Source organism: Elgaria multicarinata, chromosome 6 (genome assembly GCF_023053635.1).
Source record: "Elgaria multicarinata webbii isolate HBS135686 ecotype San Diego chromosome 6, rElgMul1.1.pri, whole genome shotgun sequence".
NCBI lineage: Eukaryota > Metazoa > Chordata > Lepidosauria > Squamata > Anguidae > Elgaria > Elgaria multicarinata.
Window position 1 is genome coordinate 97322915 of NC_086176.1, and position 10621 is coordinate 97333535.

General features: G+C 45.8%; 1 protein-coding gene across 1 annotated transcript; it reads right to left on the bottom strand.

Annotated features, from left to right (window-relative positions):
- Positions 1–148: 148 nt before the first annotated feature.
- RIMOC1 (RAB7A interacting MON1-CCZ1 complex subunit 1) lies at positions 149–10621 on the bottom strand. The gene is made up of 7 exons (XM_063128789.1): positions 10616–10621; positions 10298–10406; positions 8531–8637; positions 6317–6463; positions 3480–3611; positions 1314–1428; positions 149–491 (listed from the first exon to the last, which is right to left on the bottom strand). The coding sequence occupies exons 1-7, from the start codon at positions 10619–10621 to the stop codon at positions 205–207; spliced, it is 903 nt and encodes a 300-aa protein (XP_062984859.1). The 3' UTR covers positions 149–204.

A 10621-nucleotide genomic window follows, 5' to 3' on the forward strand; every position in this document is an offset into this window, starting at 1 on the left:
GTTTTGAAGGATCACTCTAAAGTGACTTGTACAACCATTCAACCATTTTGGTGCAATTTAAGTCTGGACATGCTCTGAAATGTTGGATTTTTTAATTATTATTTTTAAAAGGTACAAATTACACAATTATTGAGGCGTCTGTTTTTTTTCTCTCCGTTTAATCATGCTTTGCTTTAGGAACATACATCATATGCTTTAAATCAACTAGGCTGATAACTGTTTAAAATAGTCCAGTATGAGCTTTGCATTTTTTGTATCCCAGTCATGCAATCTTAGGGGTCCTTCACATGCAGCTATGTATTTCTGCAACATTTTCTCTCCTGTCTCTCGAAAGTCTAGAACCTTGATGTGCGAGCTGCCTGGTTCTTCACTATTCGGTTCCGGATCTGTGCTTTGCCTTGGTTCCTTTCCTTTTGCACAGTATTTCAGTCCCCAGTAACACATTTCTCCACAGTACATCATAGCCAGTAGATGAGTATCACTAAATATACCTGCCAAAGGGGGAGAAACACAGTTCAAGTTCAGAAAATATTTTGATATGCAAAGATCCTTTTCCTTCTGGAGTACTTCACCATAATCAACTAGACGGAGACTACCCGCAATTCCTGCTCTCCCTCTCTGTGGAGGGAAAGGGCCTATGGCATATCTTCAGCTTCCAGAGATCAGAAGCAGGGATGGGTGCATGAGCAATCTTGCCAGGATTCTCTGAACATCGTCACCTCACACGTCTCGGGCCTGATTCTACAATCACCGCTCGCTTTGTGCCAACAGATTGTGGAAATTGAGTAGCAACTGAATGGGAGATTTGCGCAAATCTCCACAATGGACTGAAAATCAGACAAGAAGCGGCTGCTGATAATGTCACAATCAGATCTTGCACTTATAACTAAAAGAAAAACAGGTAACAAGATCACAGCCGTGCCTGTTTATTGGGTATTTTGCCCACCAATGGCCGTGCTGGCTGGGGATGATGGGTGTTGTAGTCCCGCATATGTGGAGGGTGCCAGGTTGGGAAAGGCTGAACTCACAAACTACTACTGTGACATGGCAAGCGGTGGTAAGAACTAGAACCATACTGCTTGTGTCAATGAGATTTATTTGCTTTTCTATTAGGAGTGTTTAATGCAAAAGACGACAGACGACTAGTGGGACATAACCTTGACTCCTTCCTCTCTGGTTTCTTAACACAGTCGGGAATGCTTCCATTCTAACCACTGCTCATTTTTCCTTTACATAAATCCTTCAAAAGGGGGAAAAGAGGTGTGGGGGTGTTGCGGGGAGGGGGGGGGGAAAGCACCACACAGAACATTTACCTTCATGGACCAGTCTAGCTGTGGCTGCATCCTGAGAGAAGAATTCCTCATGTGGGTTATCTGAACATCTAAATTCAAGCATCTTCACCAGGTAATGGATTCCTTCATTAAGAAACTAAAAGAGAACAGAGAACCTTTAGGAGCGTATGCTCTACAGCGGCGATCTTCACTATTTTTTCAAGCAGGAGCCATTTTGGCCTCAGGCACGGCCACCAAGGCCACTTGGGGGGCTCACTTGGGCAGAAGGGGCCTCCCACTCTCCTGGTCAAGCAGTGATGCTGTGTGCCAAACTCAGCTGGAGGCCTTTGGAGGCCTCTCCCCTCCACATCAAAGCAAGGCCTTCTGTCAGTCAGTCATAAAGCAAGCAAATCCTGACACGCTGCCATACAAAAGCCAGACAAGTGGTCTGTCTAGCTCACAATCATCTACAGAAGAAACTAAGGTGACGACCTCCAGGGTTTCAGGTAAGTGTTTTTCCCAGCCCAACCTGGAGATACTGGGCATTGAAGCTGGGACTTCCTACATGCAAAAGATGTGCTCTCCACAAGGGTATGGTCCTTCCCTTACATTCAGATCATGTTTCAAAGTGCTCTATACAAACAGAAGAAGAGACAAATCCCCAACCCTAATCTAAATTAAACCCGAATGTGTTGTTTTAAAAGGGAAAGGAGAAGATTTTCAGTGCAGTTAATGTGCACTGGTAGAGTGACAATAAGATAATTACTTTTAATAGATTGATTTAAGCGTTGGTTGTCATTCAAAGCTTAAATCTTTTCACTCTGGAGCTGGGTGTTCTAAGGTCAGGATTTAGTGGTTGATGTCTGCGTGATCTGCAAGGATCATAGAATAGTAGAGTTGGAAGGGGTCTATAAGGCCATTGAGTTCAACCCCCTGCTCAATGCAGGAATCCACCTTAAAGCATCCCTGACAAATGGTTGTCAAAGCTGCATCTTGAATGCCTCTAGGGTGGGAGAGCCCACGACCTCCCTAGGCAACTGGTTCCATTGTCGTACTGCTCTAACAGGAAGTTTTTTCTGATGTCCAGCCAGAATCTGACTTCCTGTAATTTGAGCCCATTATTCCGTGTCCTGCATTCTGGGATGATCGAGAAGAGATCCTGGCCCTGCTCTGTGTGACCACCTTTCAAGTATTTGGGGAGTGCTATCATGTCTCCCCTCAAACTTCTCCAGATTGGCAAGGTTTTCATCATCCAATTATTTAGCAATAGCAACTACAAAAAATATATGCCTTGCGTTACTGCTCATTTTTCAGCATCAGTGTTCCTCACCCTTTTTTTTTTTTTAAAGGGTATGACTTCTGACCAGGGGCAGTATCCAGTCCAATTCAGACTGGGACCACCGCCCACTGGAAGGAGAAAATGCTGGGCAGTACTCAATGCTGCCCATCTGCCCTGCCGCTACTGTACTGTTGTGCCCTTCCACAAGTGGTGCTCACCACTTCCAGAACCAAGATTCAGCACTTCCAGTGGCAACCTGAAACAAGCAGAATTTCCAGAACAGGGTAACTTGATGGAGGTCCCGTACGTGAGCTCTGTCAGCCTCTGCTCATTTCAGGTGGCTCCTGCAAGCGCTAAATCTCGGTTCTGCCTCGGTCTCCACTGGATACTGCCCCACATCTCCGTGCAGCTCTATTGGCCCATGTACAAAACCTTGATCTGTAATAATTCATGTGCAATTATCCCAAGTTCATGGGGTAGTCAGTAATTGGCTTCCCCGATCTAGGAGCATGCAGCCCCGATCCTGATCAGGACCATTGCACACTGGGGGTGGTTTAAATATTCTGTTCCCCGCCCGCCCCCTCCCAGCTACTTCCTTCCCAATCTCTCTCCCTCGCCCCCCTCTGCCCCACTGCACTGATGCCAATGGATTTTAAAAACAAATTATCAGGAAGCAAGCACCTGGGGGGAGGGGCGGTCCCAATCCAGATCAGGGCTGCAAGAAACTGGGAGATTGGCCAGCTTCACATTATGTAATTAACATAATGTGTAGTTTGACCCTGATTCTGGCTTGTTCTAGGGAATACAGGCTGTAACCCTATACCTCTTTTGCTTCACTAACAAGCAACATGCATTTCTCACAGTTACCCTTCCAGGAGCAGCCCATTTTATTGTGGCTACTTTTTAAACACAAGGGGGAACGGGCATACCTTCTTAAGCAAATCCGTCTTCTTCGTCAGCCATTCTTTCCTTCCTTTAACTGTGTGACAAAACATGTAGAGCAAGGCTCCCCTTCTCCAGTAAAGGCATTCCAGCAGTTCGGTACTAAGCACGGTGAATGGCTAAAAAATAAATTTAAAAAATGACACCCCACTCACATCAATTAAAATGCTTGGGCCTTGAATAAAAGAGATAAATGCAGCATATTTGAGACTTATATTTATTTATTTGTTGCATTTATATCCTGTCTTTTTTCCTCCAAGGAACCCAAGGCGGTGTACATAATCCTCCTCCTCCTCTCAATTTTTATCTTCACAACAACAACCCTGTGAGGTGGGTTGGGCTGAGAGTCTGTGACTGGCCCAAAGTCACCCAAGTGGGTTGCCATGGCTGAGTGGGGACTAGAACCCGGATCTCCTGGCTCCCAGTCCAACGCTTTAGCCACTACACCACACTGACTTACCGGTAGAGTTTCATCCCTGCTAACAGGACTGTCTAATTGCATGAAACAAAACAGATTTTAAAAATGCACCCATGCCATACTTATAGGGACTTTGATTCAACAAGATACAGAAAGGCCTGGTCGTTTCGAAGGATTGTTCTTTCAGAGCAGGAGCGGGGAAATGTTTTTCTTTTGCGGGCTGCAGTCACTTGTCACGAGCCGTATTGCGAAGTGGTGGAACCAAAGCCAGTGGTGGGCATGGTCAATGCTAAAAGTGGGTAGGGCCACACATATTTCTCTTTCTCTCTCCCTCTCCCTCTCTCTCTCTGCCATCCCCTGTTAGATCAATGTTCTTTTCACCCAAGGACGAAATCCAAACAGCCCTTAAGCATGACTCCACCATTCCAGCGACAGAGGGTTCAAAAGCGCTTTATTGATTAGTAATCAAGGCCTGGTCTCTTCAAAGGGAGCAATCAGACAAAAGACATAGGGAATACAGTACAGTATTTGAGCTTGCAAGGGGCAGGGCCCTGTTGCAGCATAAACCAATCAGAACATAACACTGGGGCATAGCTAATTATGCTAAACAATTCTCTCTGTTCTGTCAACAATACCTTTGGCCTGACAGAAAGTTACAGAAAGTTAACTTTGACACAGGAATACTGGAGCCAGTATTCCCTATGTCTTTTGTCTGATTGCTCCCTTTGAAGAGACCAGGCCTTGATTACTAATCAATAAAGCGCTTTTGAACCCTCTGTCGCTGGAATGGTGGAGTCGTGCTTAAGGGCTGTTTGGATTTCGTCCTTGGGTGAAAAGAACATTGATCTAACACCCTTTCTCTCTTTTTCTCCTACTCCAATTCCACACTCTGTGCCATTTGCATGAAATTAAGCCTAGTGGCTCTGCCCTGTTTTACAGTAATATATGAACAGAGCCAAACCCCAACAGAGAACTGTCTCTGCAGAGGCCACCAGTGAGGGAGGGAGCAGCAGCCAGGCACCTCTCTACCGTGCCTGGGTCCAGCTCCAGCTGAGAGCTCCCTCCCTCCTGCTGTCAACTGTCTCTGCAGAGGCCACCAGTGAGGGAGGAAGCAGCAGCCAGGCACCTCTCCACCGTGCCTGGGTCCAGCTCCAGCTGAGAGCCCCTCCCTCCTGCTGTCACCTGTAACTGCTGAACTTTCCAACTAAGATTGTAGTGCCTGAGTTTGCTTTCCTTTTCCCCCTCCTCCTCCTCCCTCCCAATCCCCTTTCCTTTTGTGTCATGTCTTTTAGATTGTAAGTGGGCAGGGACTGTCAAGAAATACTTTTGTAAGCCGCCATGAGAGCCTTTTTTGGCTGAATAGCGGCATAAAAATCCTTAAATAAATAAATAAACTAGAGTGTTACTATCGACTGGGTGCACAACTACCATCTATCCACACAATCGCATGCCCCGCCACCGTGTTTTCAGCTTCAGCTGTTAAACCAACTGTGCCCTTTCCTAGAGTTGGAAGGCCTAAGACAATAGTCCACATGCTGGTAACCTTGAGCCTCGACTTCTGCAATGCGCTGTACATAGGGCTACCATTGTACCTAGCTCGGAAACTTCGATTAGTTCAAAATATGGCAGCCAGGTTGGTCACCGGTACATCTAGGGGTGACCATATCACCCCAACATTAAATCACTCCACCGGCTGCCAATTAGTTTCTGGGCGAAGTACAAAGTGCTGGTCATTACCTTTAAAGCCCTAAATGGTTTGGGTCCAGGTGACCTGCAGGATTGCCTTTTTCCGTACAATCTGCCCTGCACACCCAGGTCCTCTGGGGAGAACTTACTTCCCAGAGGACCTTTTCTTCTGTCGCCTCAGACTGTGGAATGGCCTGCCGGAAGAGATTTGTCAACTTAATTATCTCTCTGAGTTTAAAACAGCTATAAAACAGCCTCTTCCAGCAGACCTACTCAGATGAATTTTAAACAAGAATTTTAAGATGTCTTGTTATTTTGATATTGTATTGGTTTTATATGCTCTTTTAAATCATTTTAAGTATTTGATTTATATTGTATTGTTGTAATAATTTTGTTCCCTGCCTTGATCCAAAGGGAGAAGTGGGTAAGAAATAAATATATTTATTTATTTATTATTATTATTATTATTCCCTCCCCCTTTGCTCCCCTTAGCTGCTCAAAAAGAAGTTGGGTCAATTTTACTGACGCTACCAAAAGAAGGTAAATTAAACTATTTTTAAAAATAATAAAAAATTTAAATTATTTTTAAATAACTGTTATTTTTGCAAAGGACATCATAAACGTCAGTCAGTTAATTTCTTTTTGGATGATTTTTGTACTGCACGTGGCGTTTTTGTTGTTGTTTTAAATGAGCCAATGTGGCTCTGTCTTGGTACTCACTTCTTGGGATGCACCACTTTCATCGGCCAAAACTTCTGGCTCTGAAAGAACATGGATTAGATCCTCAACTTTCCACAGCGAAGACTCTTCTGGAAATTCTTCATCGACCAGCTGGTTTTCTTCAAAGTATGTGATATCCAGCACAGCCTTTGGAAAGGTGGAAGAAAAAAGGTGGAAGAAAACAAGCTCTGTAAACTGCAACCTACTTCGTCCTTTCCTGGATGTCAGCTCACCTTGTCAAGGCAAGATCTATACTAAGCAAAGGGTGCTTTAGAACTGGGGCTGAGGGCAAGCTTCTCTACCCTGCCCCTTCTCCCACCACGCAAGAATTCCTAACCCAGACATTTAAAAAACACAATGCAAGAGATGGGTTTACTAAGCTCAGCTATGGGGTCAACTCAGTTTGTATGAGGGTTCACTGGCCTGCATCCTAGAATCCCTTTCCAAGAGCAGGGCTGCAGTTTGGAATACAGAAATAAGAAGTAAAAGCCTCACTGAGCAGGGCTAGAATACCTTTGCCCTCAACACCCAGTAACCACTAGCTGTCATCATATGCTTAGGATTATGGATCAGGGCTTCCTACATGTTTCTGAGCCAGGGAGTCCTCCCAATATCCCCCTTTTTTTAGAATTTTGAAATTAAGCACCCTATTACAGAAGTTTATGTAACAGACTTGTTGTTCTGTGCACTGACATGCCCTACTGATCTGATTCTTTGCACTAACTCATCAGCTTTAAGGCTCTTCCAGAAGGAATCATAACATTGAGTAAGACACGTTTTGCTTGCAGGAGGTTTCAAATTTGATCTTTAGTATCTCCCGTGAAAACAAAGAGCAGACAGCAGGGAAGAAGAAAAATTCTGGACAGCTACCAGTCAGAGTGGACGACATTAGGTTAGATCAGATTTCCCCAAACTGGTGCTCTTCAGATGCTTTGGACTACACCTCCCATCAGCATAGCCAATGGTCAAGGATTATAGAAGTTGTAGCCCAAAACAACTACCAGGTTGGAGAAGGCTGGGCTAGATGGACAAATGTTTGCATGTAATGGCAGCAAAGCATGTTAACAGTTAATCTAAGAACTAATTGTGGGTTAACTATGGGCTGTTTAACCCACAATTAACCCATAGCATCCAGGTTTGCACATCACAAATCAAGGATGCTTACTTTATGTTGATTATCCAAAGTAGATTAATTAACCGACAATTTGCCACCATTGCGTGCAAACAGGCTCATTGTCTGACCTGATAAAAGCAGCTTCCCTCTCTGTGCTAGCACTATGTCTGACAAGGATTCATGCTAGAAAATATGGCTGTGTTTATCAACCACTTATTCAACTCATTTCAGTCAGATCAGCTGGGATAGTCTGGGCAGAAAAAACAATCATTCCTGTGATCCTTTTAGAAAGTTATGCCCCACCCCCAAAGTAAATCAAAAGCAGAAGTGATCTATATTAGGGGTCTCCAAATTTTTGGGGCCCGTGGCACATTTGGCATTTTGCTAAAGCTCCCCAGGCACCACCACAAATTAGCTGCTGTAGTGGGGTGGAGGCTCAACAACAAACATGTTAGGAGTTATGTTCATGTGTCAGCATCAATGTGCACCCTGTGCATGAATGTGCACCCTCCTCCAGCCATTTTTGGCATGGACTCACCCCACTCCCCCATGCAAATGAATGGAGGAATTGCTCTATTCACTTGCAGAGGGAGAAAAATAGCTTGAAGGCACCTTGGCCTGGCCTTGCAGGTGCCATAGTACCAGCAGGTGACACGCTGGAGACCCTTGATCGTTATAGTTCAAGCCACAAAATGATCAAGGCAGAAAATGTGCATGTAAGTAGCTTTAATCAAATGAAGGCAATGGGATCACAATTGCAAGCACAAACCATTGAACTCATTAAGTCTTGTGACCAAGTTTGATATCAATCAACAGATATCAATTGGCCAGTATAACCTGGTTCATGGACTGGGCTGTCCGTACCTATGTTATATCCTCGATGCCATTCATTTTAACTCCATTCCAGTTCAACACAGTTGACACCATGATTCAAGTCAATCATAAAAGCATTCCTATTATACTCTGCAACTGTTCTTTCAAGAAGAAAATCTCTCTCACCTCCCCCACAACACTTTGCATGCTTAGCTAGTTTTGATTTCAATGAGACACAAGCGTGACATTGCAGCCTAAGACGCAAAAAAAGCATTAGCGCACAATACCTGTGTATAAAGTTGCACCAGTCTGGGAAGGGTGGAGTTTTCTCTGGGTTCCTCAGAAAGTTCTGTCAGCCTTTCCAGTGTAGCAGAAGCCTGTGTTAAGAAGTCATCTGTTGATGAAGGGAGACCAAAGACCTTATTAAAAGAGAACTAAATTAGCCATGCAACCTATATACACTGGCATTCTTTCCAGGCACATCAGGAAAGCTTCTGGCATATAAACTTAGCAGTTGTTGGGGGGAAACGGTGGCAGAGGGCTATTGTCCTCATTTCCTGCTTGTGAGCTTCCCAGAGATGTTTGGTTGGCCACAACAAGAATGAGGATCTTGTGCGAGATAGGCCTTCGATCTGCAGGGCTCTCCTTCTGTCTTAAGAAGTGGGAGAAATAACAGAAGGATGGAAGCTAGAGATCCAGGAAGTATTGAATGAGAGCAAGGAGCAGAGCAAGGTGAATTCTGGAATTTACTACCATAAGGTGTACTGATGGCCACCACTTTAGATGGCTTTAAAAGGGGGTTAGTTAAATTCCTGGAGGAGAAGTCTATCAATGGCTACTAGTCTTCATGGCCAAGTGCAACCTCCAGTACCAGAGGGAGTAAGCCTGTATACACCAGTTGTTGGGGAACATGGGTAGGAGGGTGATGTTGCACCATGTCTTGCTCATGCATTCCTGGTCAACAGCTGGTTGGCCACTGTGTGAACAGTGATGGACTAGATGGACCCTTGGTCTGATCCAGCACGGCATTTCTTATGTTCTTATGCAATTAATTCCTACAAGAGGAGGCTGCAGGTTCTTCAGCCAGCCTTCACAAGGTAGGCTGTTGGTCTACATAGAGTCAGAGCAGGGCTGCGCTCAAGAGCTGGCACTACAGGCAACCTGCCGAGGTCCACATTCCAGCTGAGGGTCCACTGCGATCCCCAGAGCCCCCTAGCTCTGGGGATCCTCCTCCTCTTCACTGTTGCTGCTTGTTCACTTGCCCTCTCCCAGTGTATGAGTTGTAGAACAAGACAAGCAGTCTCCGCTTACCTTACTTTCTCATTCTGGGCAGTGGTGCATTTTTTTCAATGGCTCACTTTTCAGCACCGCCAGTTGCAAGTGCAAGTAGCCCAATGCATATCAGGGCTTCAACAGAAGACAAAGGTTTAAAGCCCCCTAAACCCTTTCACACTTCCAAACCAGTTTAGGTCCTCTGCACTTTTGAGTAAAAGAAGTAGACACAAGCCTAGCAGCTACATCAAGTGTGGTTTGACCCTTATGGGCAGCGCAAGAAATCTCACACTACAAATGGGCAATAGTGGGAGAAGCAAGAAGGCAGATTCACCCAGTGCCTGGCCTTCTCCAACGTGGTGCCTTCCAGATTTGAACTACAACTCCCATCGACACCAGCCAGCATGGCCAATGGCCAGAGATAATGGGAGTTGTAATCCAAAGGAGGGAGGACGCTACGTTGACAAAAGCTCCACTTGTCCCAAACCTGTTCCCTGGAATAGAAAACAGATTGCCGGGCTAAGGGGTTGGATCCAGACTTAGGCATGCTTCGAGTAGAACCATCGAAATCAAGGGGACTTAAGCTAGTCACGACTAACTAAAATCCCATTGGTTTTGACGGTTCTACTTTGAGTAGGGCGAAACTTGGATTCAAGCCAAAGTCTGGCCCAAATCTCCTGCTGGGATGGATGCTTCGGGAGAGAGCAAGCGAGGAATGTCATCGCTGCCGATAAGGGAGGCGGGAGCAAGGCAGTGCAAGGGGGCAGAGTGGCCGCTCTCACCGGCCGAGTCTCCGTCCCTCCTCCAACGGTGCAGTCGCTCTTTGAGCCCCGCAAGCCGCTGCTGCAGGCAATCAGCAAAACCAGCCATAGGGAACGCCGCCTCCGCTCGCTTCCCAGCGTCACGTGACCCCTCCCCGGCTAGCTCTCACGTGACCACGCTCCCCTGCCGCCACCAGCTCCCCCCACCTCAAACCCTCACGTGACGCGTCCTAGCTGCACAGGGAGCGCGTTAGGAGACATAGAAGCCTCCCGACGCGGCGTCCCTAAATGAAAGCGTGGCAGCCACAAGACATAGGAAAAGTTAGAGTGACGGCTCACCTTCAT

Coding starts and splice junctions, on each gene's coding strand:
- RIMOC1 (XM_063128789.1), bottom strand. Junction 1,429..3,479: donor AGACGGATTTGCTTAAGAAG/GTATGCCCGTTC, acceptor GTTCTCTTTTAG/TTTCTTAATGAAGGAATCCA. Junction 492..1,313: donor AGCTAGACTGGTCCATGAAG/GTAAATGTTCTG, acceptor CCCCTTTGGCAG/GTATATTTAGTGATACTCAT.